Source organism: Cyprinodon tularosa, unplaced genomic scaffold (assembly GCF_016077235.1).
Source record: "Cyprinodon tularosa strain WSP-4 unplaced genomic scaffold, ASM1607723v1 ctg699, whole genome shotgun sequence".
NCBI lineage: Eukaryota > Metazoa > Chordata > Actinopteri > Cyprinodontiformes > Cyprinodontidae > Cyprinodon > Cyprinodon tularosa.
In genome coordinates, this window is record NW_024039450.1 from 295,622 (window position 1) to 321,664 (window position 26,043).

Genomic DNA, 26,043 nt, shown 5'->3' on the forward strand with positions numbered 1-26,043 from the left:
GGTACAAAATTTCTCCGTCGCTGATTGGCTGCGTCACCAAAGCCACGCCTCTCATGAAAGGCGGATTGTTGTCTGCCGATAATAAAGATGGCGAACGGACCCGCGTAAATTGGAGATCTCCATTGAGGTACCTACATCTTAATAAATGCAATTTTCTCACATTAAAATGCTCGTTATATAAATATGTTACTAAGCATTAGATTTTAACATTATGAAAGGCAAATGCATGTCCGTCGCGTTGTTTGGGACACTCGCTCGGCCTAGCTTAGAGGCAAAGCCTCGGTGTTTCCTGAGACGCCTTCGCCGGTCTGTAACTGTAAATCCCCCGCTAAGGGGCGGAAGTCCAAAAGAGCCTGGAGTTTGAGTGTGACAGTGAAATGGAAGGGGGTGTGTTTGTGTATGTATATGAAAGGAGGCGGGAATTAGTTTAGCTAGTTTGAAAATGACAGACTTTTATTATCTTTTATCTTTCCAACTCTAATATATTTAGTCTCCCTTTGAGTCTGCATCTTGAACCTTCTGACCTGTTTGGAGACAATGAAGGAAAGTTTTACTCTATAGTTTCCTGTTTTTGTGTTTGCTTGACAGGTTGTTGCTGTAATTTTAGGACTTTTCATATACCAAAACACAAAAAGGAGTTCACTAAGAAAAAGGCATGGCATATGAGGAGTTAAAGGGTAAGGAAGGCTTTCTCTAGTTCACCCACTATTGTATTTAATTACTCCTTGTGGATGTATGTAATTTGTTTAATCTTTCTATATTAATATACCAACATCTACTATCACATAATTGTATTCTTTGTTTTGTTTATTTATAAAAGAATCTAAAAAGTAATTCAGATTAAATTAAATTCACTAACATGTTTTATATTTTAATCTCAATATACAAACAGCTGATTATGAGAATATTAGAGATCTGTCAGAAAACATTTTTGAATAAACAGTTTCATGAAAATTAAGCATCATGTCATAGAGATGAGGTATTCAGCTGTGGGAAATCAAATGTAGGCTATTACTTTTAAGACAGATGAATCACACTTTGAGTGACCTATTTTAGAGATGGGGGCAGATGGAGGCCTCGTCGCTGGTCGTAGTCAGAGGGAGAAGAGGAGGTCCTACAAGGATCTGTTACGAGAGGAAGAAGAGATTGCTGCAGAGGTTCGGAAGTCATCTAAGAAACGTCCAAAGGTTAGTGTTTTGTCTTTATACTCTTGTTTGTTTTATGGCCTGTGTTACATGGGTATAACATGTATTGTCTCTGTTCAAATAAGGATTCTGAGCTTTTCATGCTGGGAGGGGACTTGCACAAGAAGAAGAAGAAACATAGCGATGATCACTATTACCGGGGTGAGAGTTATGCCTGCAAAGGTTTTATTACACATATATACACCAGGTCACAACTAAAAACTCAAGGTATTTAAATTTTTTTGACCAAAACAAAGACATGCATTTTGTAAAGTGGAAGGACATGCATTTTGTAAAGTGGAAGGAAAATGATCCATTATGTTGCAGATTTTTATCTTTCTACCAGATTTGCACATTAGGAGTTTAGATTTTACTTTTTTTCTCCTCCATTTTGCCTCTGAAATAGTCTAAACTCTGTCAAACATTGTAGAAAGCATCTTTTTGCATCCCTCTTAATGTCATTTACCAAAAAGTTTGACAAAATTTAGATACTGACTTTCTCTTGCCCATTCCAAAATGTGATCATTACTATCTAAAATGTTTTGGGTTGTTGAAAGCCTCCATCAGGGCTCCTCTTTTAATTCCAATCCTCTTTTTCTTCCAATGCTCCTAAACAATCTTTCCCATCCCTAATTCAGGGAAGAGTGCCTAATTTGTAAAATTAGAAAAATCTTGCAAGCTTTTAAAATGTATGGCTATGAATACCAAAGAAGTGTGAATGTATATCCTAGATCCTTTACGCTGAGGATATCATGGCTGTGGCAGTAGCATGTTGTAGGGACACTTTCCTGAATGTGTCCCTACAACATGCAGGATCCCTGTTTTATTTGTTTTAATTCATTTATTTTATTATATTGTTTTATTCCTTTAAACTTGTTCTAGACTTTGACTTAACTTTATTTATCCCTTGGGATTACTCCTTTAGGGAAATTCTGGTTCCAGTAGCTTATATAGAGTACAAAGATTAAAGTTAAAAATATGACAGACAATATAAAAAGAGTTTATATAATACAAAAAAGCATTAAATAAAAAAGTTGTAATGTCCTGGAATATGTTTCCTTTAGATATAAAAATATATGCACAGTAGAGAGCTAAGGGAGGACTACAAAGTCTTAAATTGGGTTTTTGCACTTGCTGTGCAGAAATGTCCTGACCATATAAATAATTTAAACTTAAACAGACTTCACAGTAGTTCACTTGGATGATTGCACTTGTCTGCAGAAATGTACTGACCTTATAACTAAGTAAAAAATTACACAGGCTACCCAGTAGTTTAATTTGTGATTGCACAATGAGAGGGAAAAAAATCTGTTCTGTGTTGTTTTTATACAATTTTAATTTCACCCAATATGTACGGCACTTTGTGGCAGCTGTGTTTTTTTTTAAAGGGCTTAACAAATGAACTTGAGTTGAAATAACATTTTCTGTGCAGTGTGCAATCCTCTCAATATATTTCTTCCCTCTTTGTCAGATCATGATGGTTTAGGCCCACCTCCTCATAAGAAAAAGCATAAGTCTGTGGAACGCTCTCCGCCTCTTTCTTCACCCTCTTCGTCGCACCCGGCAGACACGGCAATGGGCCTTCTGCAGGCCATCACTTCTCCCATGGCCACCGGCTCCGACCCCAGCCCCCACTTACACAAGAAGCCCTCCTATCCAACTTTCTCCTCGCATTCCTCCAAGGATCGCAAACGGGAGAGCAGCGGCGGTGGAAGTGGAAGCAAAGGAAGTCACTCTTTATCACACTCTCGTCCCGTCTCTTTGTCATCTTCGTCATCGTTTAAGAAGCACTCTTCCTCCTCTTCCTCTAAATCGTCTCTTTTTCACGGTGGCGCTCCCAAAGAGGAGCCCCTGACCTTAAGAGAGGCCGACGGGCTTAAAATGAAGCTTATTATGTCGCCAGAGAAAGAGGAGCCAGAGAGCTTCCCCATAACGCCACACTCGTCCAAAGTTAGTGTGAAGAAAGAGAAAGACAGAGAGAGGATGCAGCCATCAAAGTCGCCCAAGAAGAAGCCGCCTCCGAGCAGAGACCCGCTGCCTGTAGTGGGGAAGGAGGTGGAGGTAGAAGGTAAAAAGTAAACCAAATGTTTCAAGATGAACTCTAAATGATTTCTATTTTTATGCTCTGATTTTCCTTTGAATGCTAATTTCTTTGCTGTGCAGGTCACTATGGAGTCGGTATGGGAGATGACAGTTCTTCATCCGGAGGAGAACTGGAGGCCGGGGAACTGATAATAGACGATTCATACACACACCTGTCGAAAAAGAAAAAGAAGAGCAAAAAAAGCAAGAAGAAAAAAGACAAAGAGAAGGACAGAGACAAGGAAAAGAGCAGCAAGGACAAGAAACACAGCAAAAGTTTAGGAGGTGAGTTCACTAAAGGTAAAAAAAAACTTTGTTCCGTATTGAGCCCAAGTTTGCGTGTTTAGGTTTAAGTAGTATAGCAGATGATTGATGAAGGGTTTCCCCCCGGAAAACAGCCAAAACCCGGTGGTGGATGTCTCTACGGCAGCCCGCTGGTGGCCCTCCCTTATCCAACTCGTATTTTATTTATTGGAATATGATTCCAGAACCAGTGGCCGAGGCAGATTAGATATGACTTTGAGGCCACTTTCCATTCAGCAGGAAGCTGGAGCGGTTGGGAAACAGACAGGAGCTGGGATAGCATTGAACAGTGAAGAGACAGAGACATTAGAGCTCGTTAACTAGGGGTGTAAATCACATCCATCATGGCGATTCGATTCAGTATCGATTTCCTGACCCAACGATTCGATTATTTTCGATACTTAAGAATACACCACGATTCGATTCGATTCGATTAATCGGTTAATTTTTTTTTTTATTATTATTTATTATTTTTTTTTTTTACACCTTACAGGCTAAACAAAGTTTCAAGTTTGAAATAAATCAATGAAAGCTGTAATATCATTATGCATTTTCTTTAGAAACAACAGCAAATAACAGAAGTAGAAAAGTTGCATCAAAAAATACTGCAAAAATACTGCACAATATCAGTATAATGAGTTCAATGCAATACCTCGGCTCCAGAGAAACTGTCCAACATATTTTTTTAGAATGTAATAAATATATTCAGGAAAGAGAGATGTTGCGTAGAGAGTTAGACAGGAATAAAAATAAACTAGATATAAGGGAATTGTTTCAAAGGTCATCTGGGGATGTAGTTTTTGGTAGTATTTTTAATTTTCTAAGAAGAACGAGGATTTTAGGGAGAATATAATAGTTTGTCTGGTCCATACTCCATTCTGGAAGGTGGCGATAATGCACCTATAAGTTGTTTGCCAACCGCCATTAAAAAAAAGAAGAAGGCTCCAGAGTGTTGCGTCACCGCCCCCTTGAGAGACGCTCCGCTGCTCCTCTCCCAGATTGTAGCTGACCGCAAACAGTGCACCAGACAGGAGGGCGGCTTGTTTTGTTTTTATGACCGAAATTGCGGAAAACAACTCGTGAAGTTTGACCCGCTAGAAGAGCGAGGTGCGCGAGAACGCTGGGAGCCTTTTTCCAGCTGAATCTCCGCTCTTTTTTCCCTCCGTCGTCGGACTAAACTCGCCCCTACTTCCTCATCGCCTCGGCCGTATCTAGACCCACAGCGTGTAGCTCAGACCATGCTTCAATACTGAGCATAATTTAAAAATGTCTGTGTGAAGCTTGCTGCAACAAACTGCTGTAAGAGTATAACCAGGAAGCGCGGTAGGAGGGCAAAATAGGTTTAGCGGCACCGCAGCACGGGAGGGAGAATTACGCCCAGGAGCAAATGGATAATAATAGACCGGAGCAAAAAAAAAACATTAATCGATTATCTTGCGGACGTGTCGATGCATCGGATCGTCGGCTTTTGGATCGATGCATCGATACAAAACGATTATTATTTACACCCCTATCGTTAACAAACAGATAAAACTTAATTCAGCCATAATTGAAAGGCTCATAGGAACCGTTTGCATGTAGGACATAGTTTAATCATGATTAATCAATTATTGAAATAATCATAAACTAATTTAATAATCGATTAATCGTTAACTGGAGTATAGAGATTCTAAAACATGCCTTTAGCTGACAGAGCAACCCACTTAGAGCATTTTGCATTAAGATAACAATCTTTTTTTTTCTGCCAATATGCTCTACCCAGAGCATACCCAAAATCCCTGCCATTTCAGGCATGTTATAGCCAGAGTCATTTTTAACTGTGTCACTGGATCAAAATAGTTAGTTGTGTTGAAACGGCAGTCGGATCTCCATAAACGGTCAGATCTTCCACACATCACTTGCTGACGCAATAAACGGCTTCTGTTGTGGACTTGAACCATTAAACCTATTTCTCTGTGCTTACTGTTGTGCTGCCTGCAACGATACAGATATAATCGATTTAGAGCTGCAAACCGTTCACACTGAAGTTAGATATAGGCATCAAATAAAAAAAGTAATGGGAACCATCACGGCACACAAACAAATTGGATTGGAGTTTTAAGACCTGAATGGTAGGAATGTTTCTAAGTTTCCATTGTTGCCCACATTAGATTATACACCGTGAATCATGTTAAATATAAATAAAACAGGAAACTGAATGTTTCAGTCAGAGGGCTCCTGAGTTGCAGCCCTCAGAGGAGTAATACTGCAGTATATTACCATATTTTACTTATTATATTTATATTATAAATGTAAATATTTATTATATTTACACTAAAGGTAAAACCAAGACAAAGAATTAGTATATATCAAGCAAATATCCTCATTGATCAGGATTAGTTTGTTATGGAAAGCTGTGTTTACTCCTTGAAGCTCTGTCTCTGGTTCTTTTCCCGAGAAGATATCTTTAAATAACACTTCATAATGTATATATATTAAATAACCATGAGACATGACAACAGATTTTGACATAAACTGAAATCTACTCAGATCAGAGGTTGCTTAGAGTTACAGAAGCAGAGCTTACCAACCAGGCTCCCATCTTGTGAAGGGGCCACGATTCACAGTTAAAGAAGCACTGTATACATGTCCAGTCTGCCACATCATTACATCATATGTTAATGAGGAGACATCCATGGCTGCAGCCTTGTCGAAATATTACAGTTTCCCAGATACAAGCACAGAAATCTCGCTTTTAAGAATGATCCACTCTGTCCGTGCCTCCATTTCATTCTCAAATCTATGTTATGTACATAATGAAGAAGATAACTGTATATCGAGACAAAGGAACTGTCCTTATTAGATCATTTACTTGGGGAAAACATTAGTTCTGACATGCAACAGGCTGGTATTATTAGGGATTAACAGACTTGCACATCATTACCGTATTTTCACGACTATAAGGCGCACTTAAACGTCTTTTTTTTTCCTCAAAATGTGCGGTGCGCCCTATGGTGCGGTGCGCCCTATGGTGCGGTGCGCCCTATGTGTGTTGTAACTGCGACTTTTGAGACCACCTCATTGAGGAGATGATGAAAGAGTGGCTGAATGTAAGGAGACCAGGTGTTTTTTTTCCACCCCTCACCATCGCTGTTAATATGTAACTCCATGCGTGCCCATCTCACAGCTGATGTGAAAAACATGGGGAAACAAATTAACGCTGTGCTCGCTGTTCAACCGCTCGACATCAGTGTGAACTGGACCCAGCAGGTGCAGCAGAAGCAGCGAGTTTACATGCAAAGTCAATGGTTGACGCGCATATAGGTGCAGCAAAAGGTCCTGCAGCACGTTTTGGTGCAGCACGTTGGGAGCGTTTAAGCATCTGACGCACCGCCAACGCGCTGCTGCTGCTCAGATGGAAAAATTGAAGTTTTGCTGCTGGACGCGCCGCATCAACCAATCAGAGAAGCTGATCTGGGAGCTGGCTGGGAGACAGACACAGCGCTCTGATGACATGATATTAACGCAAATGAAAAAGGCTGGATGAATAAGGAGATGATGAAAGGCAGGTGTATGTGAGGAGACCAGGTGCTTTTTTCCACGCATCACCATCGCTGCGTGCCCATCTCACAGCCGATGTGAAAAAAAGATTAATCAAATGAACGCTGTGCTCGCCGTTATCTCGGGGGTCTGACAAAGGAACTTCAACCGCTTGACATCGGTGTGGAGCGGCCGTTCACAGTAAGGCTGCGAGCGGCGTGGGAGCGATGGATGACAGACTGAGACCACAGTTTCATGATAAATGGAAGGCAGCGCCGTGCAAGTTACGCCACCGTTTGCGCATGGATTGTAGATGGACTGTGTCTGCTGGCTCTGTTGTTCAAGCTTTTGCAAAAGCCGGCATTATTTCTGAGGAGCTGCGCTGCACGGAAAGTGACTGACAGCGCAGAAGGGGAAACTGGCATGTCTGATTTAGCGCAGCTGTTTAATTCAGAGGAATGCTGAGGATAACAGAGGATGATGACTTTGAGGGGTTTGATTAATACTTTGTAATAAATACATGAATAAAGCACAATCATACTCAGTTTCGCTCCCGCTCTATTTTTCTACCTGAAAACTTAATTCAACAGCAGCCTGTGGGCGCGTCTCCTCCTCTTCAGCGCGGTGGCTGGCAGGTGTTTTTTCATCTAAATAATCTAAATCTTGCAGCTATATTTGCTGTAATCAGTGGGAATAAAGTAGTTTTAATATGTTTTTAAGTGAGAAAGTCCACCTGAAAACTTAATAATTGCAGTCAGTTCATCCAGATTATCTATTTCTGTCGGAGGCGCTCAGACCCCCACATACCAGCGGTACACCGACAGTAGAAATCCTTTCGTTCACGCGGCTGCTGGCAGGTGTTTTTCATCTAAATAATTTTAGCTGCAGGCACCAGGATACTGGTAATAAAAGCGAACATATTCTGTCGGCAGGTTTCAGGATTTTAAGTTAATTTAGGAGTGATCACAGCGCTGTGTCATCTGCGATGTGTCTGTCTCACGGCCAGCTGCCAGGTTTGATTAATACTTTGTAATAAATACATGAATAAAGCACAGTCATACTCAGTTTTGCCCCCGCTGTATTTTTAAATACGCAGTAGAGGTATTTAAAGGTAGTAGAGGACATGCACCTGTATATAAAAAACGCGCCCTATAGTCCGGTGCGCCTTATGTGTGTGTTAAATACAGAAATGGCACACATAACTGAGAGTGCGCCTTTTAGTCCGGTGCGCCTTATGGTCGTGAAAATACGGTACTAACACCCAGGGCCCTATAACTAAGTTACCTGTGATCTAATAGGCTGCATTAGTTCACCTGTTGAATTAGCAATGCAGCAGTATTAGCATAGTGAGGAAAATATATATTTGAACACCCTGCAAGTTTGCAGGTTCTCCCACTTACACAGCATGGAAGGTTCTGACATTTTCATCTTGGGTGCATGTCCAATGTGAGAGACATAATCAAATAAAATAATACAAGAATCTCAATGTATGATCTTTTAAAATAATTTATTGCATGTTACTGCTACAAATAAGTATTTGAACACCTTGCAAATGAAAGTTAATATTTGGTAGGTAACCTTTGTTTGCAGAGGTTGTTGTAGTTTTTCAAAAGGTTTGCACACACTGCAGGAGGGATTTTGGCCCACTCCTCCGCACAGATCTTCTCTTATTCAGTCAGGTTTCTGGTCTGTCGCTGAGAAACACGGAGTTTGAGCTCCCTTCAAAGATTCTGTATTGGGTTTAGGTCTGGAAACTGGCTAAGCCACGACAGAACCTTGATATGCTTCTATCAGATCCACTCCTTGGTTATGCTAGCTGTGTGCTTCAGGTCATTGTCATGTTGGAAGACCCAGCCTCGATTCATCTTTATTCCTCTGAGGGAAGGAGGTTGTTTCCCAAAATCTCTCAATACATGGCCCAGGTCGTCCTCTACTTAATACAGTGCAGTCGCCCTGTCCCATGTGCAAAAAAAACACACCCTGAAAGCATGATGCTACCAACCCCATGCTTCACAATGGAGGCTGCATAACTCTGGAAACAGGAGGATCATTGAGACTACAAGAGCTGAGATCTTGCATGGAGCCCCAGCCTGAGGGAGATTGACAGTCATGTTTAGCTTCTTACATTTTCTAATAATCGCTCAGACAGTTTTTCTTTTTTCACCAAGCTACTTGGCAACTGCCCCTCCCAGCCTTGTATCAGTCTACATTTTTGTATCTAGTGTCTTTGGTCAGCTATTAGGTCTTGGCAATTTTAGTAGTTGGGAGTCTCAGTGATTGTATTGGATGGACAGGTGTCTCTATGCAGTTAACGACCTCAAACAGGTGCATCTAATTTAGAAATAAGTGGAGTGGAGGTGGACATTTTAGAGGCGGACTAACAGGTCTTTGAGGGCCAGTTGTTCAAATATTTATTGCTGCAGTAAAATGAAAATAAATGATTAAAAAATGCATACATCACCAGATTTCATAAAGTCACTGTTTAAGGTAATATTACAGCACAGCACTGGGCTGTTGTTGATGGGTGGGGACTTCAATTGTATTTTGTCACAAATATTGGACAGATCACCCACACCAAGAACTCCACTCTCTAGAATGAGTAGGATGCTCAAATATCAGATCATAGAGACAGGTATTGTAGATGTATGGAGGAGCAGGTTTCCCAGAATTAAAGACTTTACTTTCTACTCAAGTAGTCATGCATCCTACTCTAGGATCGACTATTTTTTTACCCCAAAGTCAGAACTGCATAGAATAGTGGATATTGAAATATTACCTATTACTATTTCTGACCATGCACCTGTCTTATTAAAATGGGATATAGGACATAGGTTAACATCTAAACAATGGAGACTTAACACGTCCCTACTCAATGACAACGTATTCATCACATTCATTACAGCGGAGCTCAAGATGTACCTAGAAACTAATACATCTACAGAAACAACACCTCTGATATTATGGGACTGTGCCAAAGCATTCCTTCGAGGCCGCATAATTTCCTTCACATCTGCAAGGAAAAAACAAAAGGAGGCTAAACAAAAAGATTTGGAGGATAGAATCAAAGATTTGGAGTTTAAACATAAGAGATACGCTTCAGGTAAAATCCTGAAGGAATTAAATCCAACCCGCAGACAACTAAACAGTCTATTGTTAGATAAAGTAGAAGGTAACTTGAGGTTTACTAATCAAAAATATTATGAACACGGTCAGAAAGCCAGTAGGTTATTAGCATTTAGATTGAGGAAACAACAATCCTCCAATATGGTTCATAAAATAAAATCCCAAGAGACTGTTGAGACAAGTCCTAACAAAATAGCTGAGGCCTTTGCAAAATTTTATAAATTACTATATACAAATACTGATACCTGTAATAATGACCAAGAGCTTACAGAATATTTAAATAACATAAAATTGAACCAATTAACGGATGAGATGGCGCTGGAATTAGATCAACCAATTGAGGAATGGGAGATTAAGCAGATAATCAAATCACTCAAGAACAACAAAAGTCCAGGCCCAGATGGATTTACCAACGACTTCTATAAAACTTTTGTAGATCTTCTGGCCCCCTTGCTATTAAAAGCATATCATCATGCGTTAAAATCCAAAACTATGGCACCATCCTGGACAGAAGCCACAATAGTAGTAATCCACAAAGAGGGCAAGGATCCTACAGATTGCCAGTCTTATAGACCCATATCACTATTGAATACAGACTCACGCATACTTACAGCAATCCTAGCAAGACGACTTAACAAATTTATCACCCAAATCATACACCCCGATCAGACAGGATTTATTGTTGGTAGGTACTATGGTGATAATCTAAGACGCTTACTAAACCTAACAAGCGTTCAAAGAGAGAGAAAGATTGAATCAGCAATCATCTCTTTAGATGCCCAAAAGGCGTTTGATAGAGTCTCCTGGAAATATTTAATTCATACCCTTAAACGCTTTGGATTTGGTCCATATTTTGTTGATTGGGTGAAAACACTCTACTCCTCTCCACAGGCAGCAGTTAAAGTTAACGGCTATAGGTCTACTAGATTCTCATTAGAACGGGGGTGCAGACAGGGATGCCCACTCTCACCCCTCCTGTTTGCCATTAGTATTGAACCAATAGCTCAACTCATTAGAGAGGATCCTAATATTAAAGGGATAGAAATCAATAAAGACGTACACAAAATTTCATTATATGCTGATGATGTATTGTTGTACTTGACAGAACCTAAATCAACAATCCCCCACCTAAAAGAGCTCATCTCTCAATATGGATTCTATTCAGGTTATAAAATCAACATAGAAAAAACGGAAGCTATGGATGTAAATAGCACAATTTCAGACCTCATAAAAGTACAGAGTGGATTCAAATGGCCCAAGAACGGTATCAAATATCTGGGTATTCAAATACCTCCGTCTCTATGTGACCTCTATGAGACAAACTATAATAAACTTCTACGAATCATTAAAAATGACCTGGAGCGTTGGGATACCCTCCCCATCTCTCTGATAGGACGTGTTGAAAGTATCCGCATGAATGTGTTACCAAGACTACTCTATTTATTCCAGATGCTACCTGTGGAAATTCCCAAATCTACCTTTGACACAATAGATAAAATGATAACTGGATTCATTTGGCAAAAAAAGCGTCCTAGAATCAGACTGAAAACTCTACAGTTACCTAAATCCAAGGGAGGCTTTAAACTCCCAAACTTAAAATATTACTACTGGGCTGCACAACTTAAACCCCTACTAGCATGGCTACAGAATAGTGCAGATACTCGCTGGTTGGAAATAGAGGAAAGCAGATGCTCAGTACCACTGCAAACATTACCTTTCTTAGATACCCCTGCAAAGGAAATGACAACCTGGACAAAAAATACCCTTAAAGTCTGGAAATCAATACAATCGGCTTTTAAGTTATCAAAGCAGATTTCACTTTTATCAAATATAGGATTTATAAAGACATTTACACCAAACAATTTAGATTCCGGGTTCAAAAACTGGTCTAATTATGGACTATCTCATATCCATCAATTAATTAAAGAGGGAAACTTCAAAACCTTCGAGCAGATGAAAAGTGAATTTGGTCTCCCTAAGACAGACTTCTATAGATACCTACAACTTAGAACCTTTGTAACAACACACAATAATTGGACTAAACTCCGTGAATCTGCACCCATAGAAAATTTCCTAATGGACATACAAAGGGGAAAAGGTAATAACAATGTAATTAGTAAAATATATAACCTGTTTCTGTCTATGAACGGGCATGATTCCACAAACATAAAGCTTAAATGGGAAACTGAACTGCAGGAGTCAATAACAGAGGACACATGGGAAGAAATGTGTACCGACGCACAATTAACAACAAATTCTAACACGTGGAGAGAATTCAAATGGAAAGTAATAGTCCGATTTTTCAGAACGCCAACAATAACCAGTAAAATGGACCCAACTCAACCAAGTTCATGTTGGAGAAACTGCGGGACACAGATTGCAAATCATACGCACATCTTTTGGTCCTGCCCTAAACTAAGTGTATTTTGGGAGGACATCTTTGAAGCACTTAAAGTAATTTTCAGGAGAAATGTCCCAAAAACTCCCTTGGTGGCAATTCTGGGAGAAATACCCGATGGAATAGACAGGAAGGGGGATAGATACCTGTTAAGAATCTTGCTTACAGCAGCATTGAAATGCATAACTGTCAGATGGCTGAAGCCAGAGCCTCCTACATATAACATATGGATACAAAAAGTTTGGGACATTTACATGATGGAAGGAATAACATATTCCCTAAGGTTTCAAAAAACAGTTTTCAATACAAGATGGAGCTCTGTCATACCGTTACTAACTCAGTGACACAGCTACAGGATAGCCCTTTTGCATTAGCGTATATCTTTGGTCGATGGAAAATACTATGAATGTGTGGATTGTCTTGTCTCAGGAGGGGATTCATTCAAGTGCTGTGTACCATTTTATTTTATTTTACTGTTATCTGCCTGTTGATTTCAATCTGTTGTCATGTATGCATTATTACATGTGTTAGAACACCCACTGACTCACCTTTCGATGTCTCGTGTAATATAGTGGCTTAGGTCGGTGGAGACAAAAGATTGTAACTGTGTTCATGTGTTATTAAAAATTAAAAAAAATAAAGTTCAAAAAAAAAAAAAAAAAAATGCATACATTGTGATTTCCAGATTTTTTTTTATTGGATTATTTATCTCATAGTGTAAATGCATCCAAGATAAAAATGTCAAACCCCTCCATGATTTTAAGTGGAAGAACTTGAAAAATTGCACCGTGTTCTAATATTTATTTTCCTCACTGTGTTAATATTTGACTCAATGACATTTTCAGTTATGTTGCTTTTTGTCTATGTATTTAGTAGAAGTAGTAGATGTGAGCCTGGTGTTATTCATGCTGTCAAGTTGTGCAAGTTGTCCAAACTCTCTCATCCATTTCTTTATGGGTCTTTCTTTGTGCACTGGTGCACAGTCATGTCAGAAGAGGAACAGTCCACCAAATTAATTCCACAACCTTGGAAGCACAAAATTGTACAAAATAACGACCAACAACATAACCCCCCCCCCCCCACACACACACACACACACACACACACACACACACACACATACACATACTCCTGCAGCAGTGTGTCACAGCTTGACACAGACATTTTTTATTTATGTTCAATATGGAAGCATGGTCTGTGCTACACGCTATGGGTCTCGATACGGCCGAGGCGGTCAGGAAGTGGGGACATGTGGGCCAAAAAGAGCGGAGATCCAGGTGGAAAAAGGGTCCCATCGTTCTCGCGCACCTCGCTCTTCTAACGGGTCAAACTTCACGAGTTGTTTTCTGCAATTTCGGTCATAAAAACAAAACAAGCCGTCTGTCTGCAGTCAGCTACAATTTGGGAGAGGAGCAGCGGAGCGTCTGTGGAGGGGGCGGGGACGTCTGGAGCCGAGGTATTGCATTGCAATCATTGCACTGATTTTGTGCAGTATTTTTTGATGCAAGGCCTTTCAGAATCTATAACGCAGGGGCATTATTATTTTTCAGTGAATGAGGTTTTAACAGGAATAGGTGGAGTAAAACTTTTCTACTTCTGTTATTTTCTGTAGTTTCTCAAAAAAATGCATAACGATATTAGAGCTTTCATTGATTGATTTCAAATTTGAAACATTGTCTAGCATGTAAGGTAAAAAAAAAAAAAAAGGAACCAATTAATCGAATCGTATCGTGGTGTATTCTTGAGTATTGAAAATAATCGAATCGTTGGGTCAGGAAATCGATACTGAATCGAATCGCCATGATGGATGTGATTTACACCCCTACTGACAACCACCAAACCCAGACTGCTCCATCAGATTTTGAAATAGAGAGGCACAATTTGTCACTACAGAGAATGCACCTCCACTCCTTTAGACTGCAGTAGAGGCCTGATTTACAGCACTGCTTGCTTTCCACCTGGGCATGTATGGATTGGAAGCAGATTGACCGTAGATACAATTGCATACATTTCTTTAATCTGGAGGCCAGATAATGAGGTCTGTACTGACTGATTTGGCTGAAAGTTTACCTCTTGGTACCGTGAACCTCAGCATCCGCTCTCAGTTATCAGGTCCACCATTGTCATGAATTTCTGTTGTTTCCAATGCTTTACTTTCATAACAACTGCTATCATTACCCTGAGTTCTAACTTAATGTTCACCACTCCTGACAACACTATAGTTAAACATTTACATGATCTGATACTGAAAGGTAGGAATAGAATGATGAGCATGCAGAAGCTTATTACACTGAAACTTCTTCTGGGTTATCTCTGCACTGCTTTGCATGAATTTTTAGATTTAAATGTCAATAAGTGTGCATCCAGATCTGCTTGGTTAAAATGTAAATGAGTGCAGCAGACCTGAACGTTTCTTTTTCGACTGTCACTGTCCTGGTTACCGTTTACTGTAAAAATACATGATGAGCGGTTATACTTAAAGGGTGACAAAGAGAGAAATACAAACTTTTTATAGCCCATAATATCATCATCCTTGTGTCATTTTCCACAGAATCTTCAAAAAGCCACAGCCACTCTCATCCTACTGTCAGCCATAGTGCTGTTGGTCCTATGTATGCCATGAACAAACCAGTCACTCCTCACCACCAAGGCCATGACGGGACAACAGAGAAGAAGAAGAAGAAAGAGGATAAAGACAGAGAAAAGCACGACAAAGATAAAGAAAAGGTTAACATTTTTCAAGTTTTTTTTTTTTTCCGAACTGAAAATCATTGCAAAGCTCTGTGGGTATTATTGAGTTCCATTGTCGTTTTTACGGATTTAGACCAAGAAGAAGACGACAACGACAGCATACCAGGTGTTTTGTAAAGAGTACCGGGTCAACATAAATGCAGAGCAGCCTGGTTTAGGTGAGTAAAGTCTTCTTGCAGTCTGTTCCTTTAGATTTATCTCAAAGCTCTTATAACAATGCTTCCTGTGTGTGATGTGCAGATTTTGGGGAGCTAAGCAAGAGGCTGGCAGAGGTGTGGAAATCGATGCCTGAGAAAGATAAACTAGTAAGTTTTCATGTGTTTCAGTGTGATTAATGAAAGTATTTTTTTCTGTTATTGGAAAAAGGAAAGATATTTATATTTACATTCCTCATTCCTTATCCCTGTATTTATCTTTGATGCTGGTTCCAAGTCTTCCCGCTAAAAATAAAATCAAGAAATTTGGAACCTTGGTGTTTATGCTTAAATTGACTAAGGATTAAAAACTTGTAATATGGAAAATATTTAACATGATTCAGCACATGAATGTAGGGAGTCTGACGCTTGCTAAGTTAGCAACTGTTAAACAGCTTTGCCTTCCTTTCAGGTTTGGAGGCAGAAGGCCCAGTATCTGCAGCACAAACAGAACAAAGCTGAGGCCACTACTGTGAAGCAAAAGTCCTCGACTGATGGCAAAACTAAAGGTATGTGGGAGGTTTTCTTTATGGGAATAATACAAAGTATTTCTGCTGTAGGGATCCTTTAACTCTATTTTCGCTCTCTGGATACAGCATGTACTCTTGAAAAGTGTCAAAATACAACTGGACTATAACCTGTACCGTGTACGTTTTACAGGGTTCCCGCGGGTCCTTAAAAAGTCTTAAAAGGCATTGAATTCTTCAAAATAAAGCTAAGGCCCTAATTGGTATTAAAATGTCTTAAATCAGTCTTTCGTATGTCTTAATTTAAAAAAAAAATCATAAATAGGATTATTTTTATTACGATTTATTTTTGTAATCTAAATAAAACGTTAAAATTGACAATTTTTTATTTATTTATTTTTTTTAATAATGACTCGCCATTATTGGTTCCGTCCCGATAGCGGAACCAATAAAACGTTGTTGCGGCCGGGACATTTGGGAGATGCACCATTTACTTTTTGTCTGGAAAACATGAGCAAGTGTAAATGTAATGAAATTTGGCTCCAGCAAAGAGTTTAGTTTTCTCCATGGCTAAAACCAGGGAACATACATGAGGCACAGTGGATTTTGTGCAAGAAGCGATTCAAGCTCGGAACGATGGGAATTAAGGCAGTGGAGTCGCACATGCGAAGCACGAAACACAAAGCGTCAAAATCAAGTTCCTGAGAAACATTCAGTATTTTTCAGTTTAGTTCCACCCTTGTCTCTGCAACGCCTCCACTTATCACCAAATCAAACAAACTAAGAAAACGATACAAAGAAAAATGGCTGCAAAAAAGACTTAGCACTGGTTATGTTGTGGCTTTAAAACTGATTTGTTTTGTTCCCTGCTAAAACAAAGTTTGTGAATTTAGTTAAATAACTGTTAAAATATATCTGTCATTTGTGTGTTTTTAGCTTTCTTCCTGTATGGGAAGCTTTTCAAATTTTGAAACATTAGTCCAATGGTTTATGTTAAAATAAACCTTTGGGTTTAGTTGTCGCAAGCAGGTTTTTCTTGTGTTTCTTGTAACTTTGGTCTTAAATTTTTATTTCAAGTGGCATTAAAAAGTCTTAAAGTCTTAAATTTAACTTGCCTTATGCTGTAGGAACCCTGGTTTTAGGACATCTTCACATCTTGGAAAAAAAAACGTCAGGTCTCAAGAAAGTGTTCAGGTCTCAAAAAAAGTTGTTAGGTCATGGAGGGACTTGTCAAGTCTCAGGAAACAAAGTCTGAGAAAAAAGGTGTGAGGTCTCACGAAAAGTGATCAGGTTATACGAAGAAGTTGTGGTCAGGTTTAAAAGAAAAATGTTAATTTTCAGTTCTCAGGAAAGAAATATTGTGGGATCTCAGGAAAAGGTTTTAAAATGTAAACCGCATAAACTTCACTCTTAGAACAAAAATAAGTGGAAAAGTAATCTTTGTTTGTCTACCTGTTTAAATTATGGATGTCAACCATGTCTTTAGTGAATTAACTTATAGTTTAAAGTAGAATTAAACAACGAAACAAAAATATATATATATTTCAACCTACTGTGTAAAAATCCTTTAAGGGCTTAAATAAAAAAATAAAAAAACAGCCACTGGTGGCTTTCATTGCAACTGGAGTGAAACAGCGCAGAGGTTGCAAATCTACTCTTCGGCTGCTTGTCTGCAAACAATAAGATTTTCATAAAAGGAAAAATATAATTTAATGTATATTAAAGGTGGTCACAGACTGTGGTGTGTAACAACCTCTTTTTTTATCAGTCAGTGAAACCTTTGCTGATTGGATTTAGCACCGTGCCTCAGTGTGTTTTGCATCTACATTAACAAGCTTTAAATATCACAGCCGCAAATTTTACTTTGTAGCTTGTATGAAGGATGGATAGAGACTGCATCGGAGGAAGGGAGCGATTTAATTTAATTTATTTATTTATTTGACAGGGACAGTGTACATTAAAAAGCATTCCTGCAAATGCACCAGAATTAGCCAAAAGGCTATTTTTCATCTGTTGTCCCTGGACAGATCTTGAAATTGTCTACCTAAAAAAAAAAACAACAGTAAGCATGCTACAATGAAAAATACAAATATAAAAAGAAATAAAAACAGCTAGAACTCCTCAAAACTGATTTAAGATATAGAATAAGTGTTTGCTGGACTACAGAGGTTCATAAAATAGAATAAAACATTAAAATTATGTACATATAAATATATATACATACAAAATTACATACATACTAGAGACTGACACGGGAGTGGATTTTCACTCCTGTCCCGTCAGAAAAAAATTGTGTCCCATCCCGATCCCGGGCCAGAGTAGAAATCTAAATCCTGTCCCGTCCCACTCCTGGTGAAATTACTCCCATCCTGCTCTCATTCAGAATGACTCCCACTCCTGCACCACTCCCATTCCTGTTGTCTTCAATAAGATTTTTGCCAAAACATTGAATCTGAATTTCTATTAAGGGTCAGTTAAGTTCCCGTTTCTAACTGTAGTAACTGTTGGTCCCTCCATTGTTGTTTTTGAGCGCGGGTGAAAAACTCAGCCTTGCATTATAGTGTAGGCTTCAAGGAAAAAAACAAAAAAATGGCGGCACCAGTACTGGATTTTTTTTCTTTCTATTTTATTTTATTTTTTGGCATCGATCCTAGTTTTTTTGAGTTACTATTGGTTTGCTCCCGCTCCCGTCTGCTCCCGTTAATGTTTAAAGGAATAGTACACCCAAAACATGATTAGCCTTCATTTTCTACTCACCCCCATGCTGAACAACACCCTGGAGTACTTTTTTGATATCTCAAATGCATCTGGAGATCTGGGAGGCTTCTTGCTGTCTGCTGACATTCAAATAATGGAGGTCTATGGTGCCCGAGACAGAAAGGTCCATAAAAGTCCACAAAAAACGTGTCAATATTCCTCCATACTGCTCGTCCAATGTATTCCAAGTGTCCTGAGTGGGTAGCATCCAGAATTTACTCGAAACAAAGTCATTTAGAAGGTTTTTAGAGCATAAACAGTAGTGTATAGGATTTCCTGAAAGCGCGCACATGCACGATCACGATGCTTCGGAAGCCGGCAGACCAAACCAGATGAAAGTGCGCATTCAGCGTCTGCTCTTCCAATAATGCAAGCGTAGAAGAAGAAATGTGCCGTTTACCTGTGCAAAGAAAGAAACAACGAAAGAAAAACGTCTGAGGACTTCAGTGTTGAGGAAGAGCAGGAGTTCTTTGCCGAGCTGAATGCGCTGGTTTGGTCTGCCGGCTTCCGTAGCATCGGGATCGCGCATGTGCGCGCTTTCAGGAAATCCTATACACTACTGTTTATGCTCTAAAAACATTCTAAATGACTTCGTTTCGAGTAAATTCTGGATGCTACCCACTCAGGAAACTTGGAATACATTGGACGAGCAGTATGGAGGAATATTGACACGTTTTTTGTGGACTTTTATGGACCTTTCTGTCTCGGGCACCATAGACCTCCATTATTTGAATGTCAGCAGACAGCAAGAAGCCTCCCAGATCTCCAGATGCATTTGAGATATCAAAAAAGTACTCCAGAGTGTTGTTCAGCATGGGGGTGAGTAGAAAATGAAGGCTAATCATGTTTTGGGTGTACTATTCCTTTAATCCTGTACTGTCCCAATCACGTGATCATTGCTAATACTAACTCCCATCCCACGGGAATTCCACGGGAATGCCGTGACCCGTGGGATTCCCAAAAAAATGTCAGTCTCTAATAAATACAGATCTCCACTTTATTCTTGTAACGATTAGCCACCATTATCTGTACGGTACCATCACTTATTTCTCACATTTCATCTATAGAAAATTAAGAAAAAAAAAATCTTCCTACTCCTTTATAACAATGAACACTTTTTAAATCTTAATTTCTGAGTCAAGAAGATCCGCCTCTCCTCAATGCCAGACGTAAAATATCTATAAACATACCTTTTCTTTCTTTACTGCCTTTTTGGCTGTTTTAAAGAACATATTTGATGTTGTGCGCCTCATTTATTCTATGTTTTCTTCTAGCACAAGAAGTAACAAGGAAATGATCTTGTCATTGTTGGATTTATTGGGAGTCAGTCTGAACCGTGTCTTTTCCCATCAGTTGCAGGAACAGCAGCAGGGCTGGTGTCTCCAACCAGAACTCCTGGCGCCATGTCTCTGTCCCCGGCTCGGGTGCCAGATGTTGACCCCATCGACGCAGCAGCTCATCTGCAGCTGTTAGGAGAGTCCCTGTCTCTGATTGGCCATCGGCTACAGGAAACAGAGGTGAGCTTCTGCACCACTGTTAGCCAAATTAATAAAAACAACTTAGTATGCATTACAATATGTACCTGTTGATGATTTAGGGGATGGTGGCAGTGTCTGGCAGTTTGTCAGTTCTCCTGGACTCCATCCTGTGTGCCCTCGGCCCGTTGACGTGCCTCACAGCTCAGATACCGCAGTTAAACGGATGTCCTCGAAATGTCTTGGTAATATATAAGTTCTCTATCTTTTCTACTTGATAAGGTCGAGGTTCCTGCTAACTGAAAAGAATTGCAGTGGTTTGAAAATGTCACAATCAATTTTCCCTCAACTTTTTACCAAATTATTTTGTAAATTTTATGCGATAAATCATGATAAAATTCTTCATCAATAAAAGTCCCTACCATTCTTTCTGTCGGCGTTTTAAAGACCCACCTTTGCTGCTATTTTTACTCAGGATTCCTTCACCAGCTTTGTGCAAAGGTTTAAGTTTTACTTCTTGTTCTTAACAAAATAACAAACTGTAGGATTAGATGGAGAACTTCTCTAAACGGATGTCTGAGTATGTTCACACTTTTACAAATTTCCATCTGGACTTTGACATGGGCAATCTAATGCATTAATATGATTTGAGTAATATTAGAGTTGTTTCTTTAACTGTATATTTAGATTTTTGTCCAAATGGAAGGTGAAAGTTTGCCTTAGACTCAAGTGTTTTTTTAGCCTCTCACTTTCATGATTGCTCTGTATTTAGCTCCATCCATCTTTCCATCAGTTCATTCTGATCTGTTTGTTGGGGTGAAACGCGTATTGCATACCTGTCTCTCAAACAGCATTCGTAGGTCGAAGTCCCAACCTGGAGAGACAACTGCAGCATCCTCAGGATTCTCATCAGGACATTTTATAAGCAGTTTTTGAATGTAGTAAGGAAAAATCTGAGCGTAGGGGCCTGAATTTCTGTGTAGCAGCCCGCTACGCTTAAATATGCTGGTGAGAACCCCGTGTTTTCACTCTCTCTCCCGACCTTTTTTCCGGTCTAATCACGTTAAAGATAAAACCCAATAGTAGCAACCTTAACAAGTTAACCCTCTCAGGCTCAAATTAAGTTGTAGTTGCAGGAAAAATCTAATATTTGGAGAAAATGATCATATGGGGTAGTAATATTCATTTCAGACTTTTTTTTTGAGAGAGAGAGTTTCACATGCAATGAATTCTGGGATGTTGCAGATTTGCAACTGTGGCCCCGAGTGGTAAATTAACACTGAAGACTGAATCTGATATGAATTTTGACTTCATTTGAATGTCACAAACAAAAAATCAACAAAGCAAAATTCTAAAAAAATAAAATTCTATCACAAAACTAGAGACAACTTTTTCTCAAACTTTTTCTCCACCGACATCTCAAAACCTCTTGAGAAGGCCGTTTCTGTTAAACTGTTGCTCAAAATAAAGGCAAACTAGTAGATAAAGCATGTAGCATCCATTGGTACCTGTTTGGGCACACGTTGCAAATCCACAACATTGAACTCGAGATGCCTCTGGTGAAAAACCCAGAGGAGATCAAATCTACTAATTGGCATGTGTCATATCTATACACATTCATGATTCATCTTATGTAGTATTGATTTCAAAATAACAGAAATTGGTAGTGATGCTTACATGAAATTGGTGCTTAGAAAATCTGTTTCAGTGACACCAAGGACTCAGCCATATTGAAAGTGATTCAGCAGTGCTATCTGGTGAGCTGGAGAGAAACTGTTTGTTGCAAATGCACAACTAAGTCCTTCTGTTGTACTTCCGAGTAACAAAAGCTCTTACAATATGGATGTGGATTAATTAGCTAAGTGGCATTTAGCTGTTGTAAATCTGCAACATCTACCTGGAGAGGGTTAAGGTGTCAGAGGTGGATTATCCAGCTCCAGAAAGTAAACGGCTTGTACAGGGATCAGTTCCAGTCATTTGCATTTCTGGCTCAACAATGGAGACTAATGACCTGCTTAAGAGAACAGGAGGAAGGAAAACAAGGCAGGGTTTTTACCTTCTGGGCCTGGATTATCCACCTCTGGATGGCGCCACCGCCATGTTTTCCTGTGAGGATGTTTTGGTTTTCCACTCACAGGTTGTTGTCGGTAGACATATACATTTATTTTTTGTCTCTTTTTACCAGAACACAATTTCTTGTATTTCTTGTACAGTACATTCAGTCATCCACAAAGAGATGGAGACCAGATACATTGTACACTGCAAAAACAATCCAGAAATAAGTAAAAAATGGCTTAAATTAAGTATATTTAGCCTTAATTTGAGCAGGTAAATAAGATGATTTGCCAATGGAATGAGTATTTTCACTCTTAAAATAAGATAGTTAGATAATATTTACTTGAAATAAGACGATAAAATAGTTTTTTCTTATTTTAAAAGGAAATTGTCTTGTTCCATTGGCAAAGTGTCTTACTTACCTCCTCAAATCAAGAAAAAACACACTTATTTTAAGAAAAAATAACTTATTGAGATTTATATTTTTTGCAGTGTAGACACAGCTGTGCTGCGGCACATTTACAGAAGCTGCCAAAACAACTGAGTCTTACTGTCGACAGAATTTCACGCCTGAGCTGTGAAACTCTGCAGCTCCTCTGGAGACACAAAGCATTTTGACTGAGGCTTCATTCGTTGGCTGGTCAGTCTAATACCCCTTTCCAACTGCCCGAAAAACCAGTTAAAACCCAGGCGCAATCAGCTTTTATGGCATTGGGAATGGCTCACTGTCCCATATTGACCCGTTTCAAACAACTGCTCCGATCGACATACAGTGGGAGCATCAGACTTGGGTTACCAAGTATGAACGGCAAAAACATTGAGTCTCTAACAAGCCAAACCAGCTTTGCTTACATTCAATAAACACGGAGCAGCAATGCTAAAAGAGATTCTGAGGAACAACCGAATGAAACGGTAAAGCACACTAAATACACCATGGGCTCCTTACATATATTCTCCATTGTTTACTTTTCTGATTTCTGTTGCACTGATGACATCATCAACAATAACGTGGCGTGAAGGTGTCACCAGACACGCAGCCGTGGGGGGACAGACACCAAACAGCTTGGCAGCAGGGAGTCCGACCCAGAATTTTTTTTTGCTAATGGGAAGGGAGCCAAATGTCGATTGTTAGCAAGTCGACCCATGTTTGAAAAACACATGTTAACCCTCTAATTTCAATGGGAAAGAGGCTTTATAGGACATGTTTTGGCAGATTTATGGTTCCTCCACAGGTGAACTTAAATCAGACAAAGGGTAACTTTATTTAAAAGTAAGAGTATTTTTTAAGGTTACTAGTTGTAAGTTTTATTTAAGAATTCTAGATTAAATGTGGCTCAGTTTACCACATTATTCAATCTTCTATTAGCCAAAAATGTTTAAAATTAATTCATTTTACTTCTTCTGGACATTTCTGATCTACTTTAAACATAGAATTCCAATAAAGCAGAGATGTTTGTTATTATAATGTTAGAAAGGTCTGGTAGGATAAATAGTTGCTAAATGCACCCAATTTAAAAGCATTGCATTCTCTACACTTGCTGTTTCCTTTAAAGTGTTTATTTATATCTTTTTTTTTTTTTTTGTCAGTCAAACACGTTGGACAACATCGCCTACATCATGCCCGGACTATGAGGATCCTGAAATGGGGAACTGAGGCTTCATAAGCAGCAGAACTGACAGGAAGGGTCCGATCCTGGGTGGATCCTTGTAGCCGAACTAGAGCCTCTGCTTGTCATTTGAAGATCTCAACGTTTTCTAGTTTCAACATGTTTTTAAAGTGTATTTTTTAAATAATGTCTCCCATTTTTGTAGTTCCCATTTTTAAAATAAGTCATTTTATTGTACATGTTGCTGTACAGCTGTCTGTTTGGTGAGTGGTTGAATGCTGGAATGTGCTTTGTTTACAAACAACGAGCAACTTGAATTGTATGTTTGTTGTCTTAATTAGGTTTTTTTTACTTAAACGTGTGAAAATTTAAACAGTTGTATCATGCGCTTGTCAATCCAGGAAATATTTCTCATGTAATTATTTACCATGTTTAAAGTACTTGTTTTATACGGCTTTCCTTTTAAAGTGTGTGCAGCGTTTTACATTTTTAATGTGTTTAGACTTTTAGGAAATGTTGGACAAAACCCAACTGTTGGTGTAAACTCATGGAAATGAAGAACGCTTCAAGGAATTTCAGTTAAAAACTGATCAAGAAGGCAACATTAAACTGTTTGCAAAGACAGTTGTTGCAGTTTCCAGTTATTGACATATCCAAAACATAAAGGTTATTTAATTTTAATGATTTGCTCAGAAAGTGAATGGAATACATTTATTATGTTTATTATATTTAAATGGGATGTTTATTATGTGTTAATTTAAGTAAATTAAGATGATTATGGCCTACAGCAAATTTAAATCCCAGACTTTATTCTTAAATGTTTTTTCTTATATAAAGAATAACTGCATTGCTTCTGTTCCCCTAGTCTTCCTCCAGACTCTTGGACTTTGACTTTCATGTGGAAAAAAAAATATCTTTGAATCACTTAGTAACAGCTTTGGGATTTTTTATATTAGTCCAGGAGAGATGTAGCCTGATAAACCAGACTAAATGTGAGATTAAATGTGTAATTTAGTCTGGCCCCGATGAATGAGACATCAGAAGATTGTTGATGAGAACAACCCGTTGTTTATCGAACCATTTCTGTTTTTATTGGCCAACGCTCTTACCAATGGGTGCAACTGACTAGTAAGCGCGACAGAAAGCTGGTGGGGGAGGGTAAACTAACAGCTTGTCAGTAAAATGGCGAATACATCCTTAAAAATAAATGAGCGTAGAGGAAAACCCAAAGTCTAATCCTTCCTAAACATTCTAAAGCTGAGTCTAACGAGAACTGTTCAATAGTTGTTGCCATCTTCCTTGTGCTTTCTCCAGCGTCGCTCAGCTTTGTCGTCACGCCCTCAAAACACATCTCTGCGTTGTGATTGGCCAGCCGGTTCTAGGGCCTGGGGCATTGATCAAGGCTGGACCACTCCCAGCCAAAATTTATTTTGACCGCAGGCGGGTGGGGCTAGTTTACTAGACTAGGAAAGATGTCTCTAATCCTGGTTCAGAAATAAATGGATTAACATCAGTAACATAACGGTCTTGGCCAAAGCTCTGGATATGTCTTTGTGTGTTTGCTTCAAAAATATTTTGATGACAGCCACAGTTAGTTCCTCATCTATCATCCTGTAACTATAATGGGATTGCTTTACTCTAATCTCAAGGCTGCTGTTATCCTTGTTATTTTGCGTTTTCTCGTCATGCTTTTTCCTTCCACTAAACTTTCCACTCTCATTCTTACGCCGTACTCTATAGAGTCAGCTAAATATGTTTTATTTAATCCACTGAAAGCCCATTTAGGTTGAACCAAATACAATCAAAAATTAGGACAAAGACACAAAGAGTCACCATGATGTGTATTGAAAAATTATTTGTTTAAAGTGTTACTGCATGTTTTTCCAGATCTTCTCAGCTTTGTATGAATCTTTGAAAAGCATAAAGTGACTCATAATTGTGAATGGGTAAAATGATAACCAGCATTCTAGAAAATGCTAATCTGAACTTTAATAAAATTATTTTCTGTAAAGAAATATACATGACAAAAAAAAAAATAAAAAATTGGGGGTGTGGCATATCTGCTATGCTATCCCCAGTAATACATTTATCATGAATCCAGGTGCTTAGACTCTCTGTTACTGTTTTT

At 39.0% G+C, this 26,043-nt stretch overlaps 1 protein-coding gene across 1 annotated transcript; it reads left to right on the plus strand.

The window, feature by feature from the left end:
- Positions 1 to 20: 20 nt before the first annotated feature.
- On the plus strand, positions 21 to 24,537 carry hmgxb4a (HMG box domain containing 4a). Its single transcript, XM_038268219.1, has 13 exons — positions 21 to 127; positions 589 to 677; positions 1,057 to 1,187; positions 1,271 to 1,346; positions 2,656 to 3,252; positions 3,348 to 3,551; positions 15,161 to 15,336; positions 15,434 to 15,518; positions 15,601 to 15,665; positions 15,967 to 16,063; positions 20,132 to 20,295; positions 20,376 to 20,498; positions 23,896 to 24,537. Exons 2-13 carry the CDS (start codon positions 656 to 658, stop codon positions 23,938 to 23,940), a joined length of 1,785 nt encoding a protein of 594 aa, XP_038124147.1. The 5' UTR covers positions 21 to 127; positions 589 to 655; the 3' UTR covers positions 23,941 to 24,537.
- Positions 24,538 to 26,043: the final 1,506 nt, after the last annotated feature.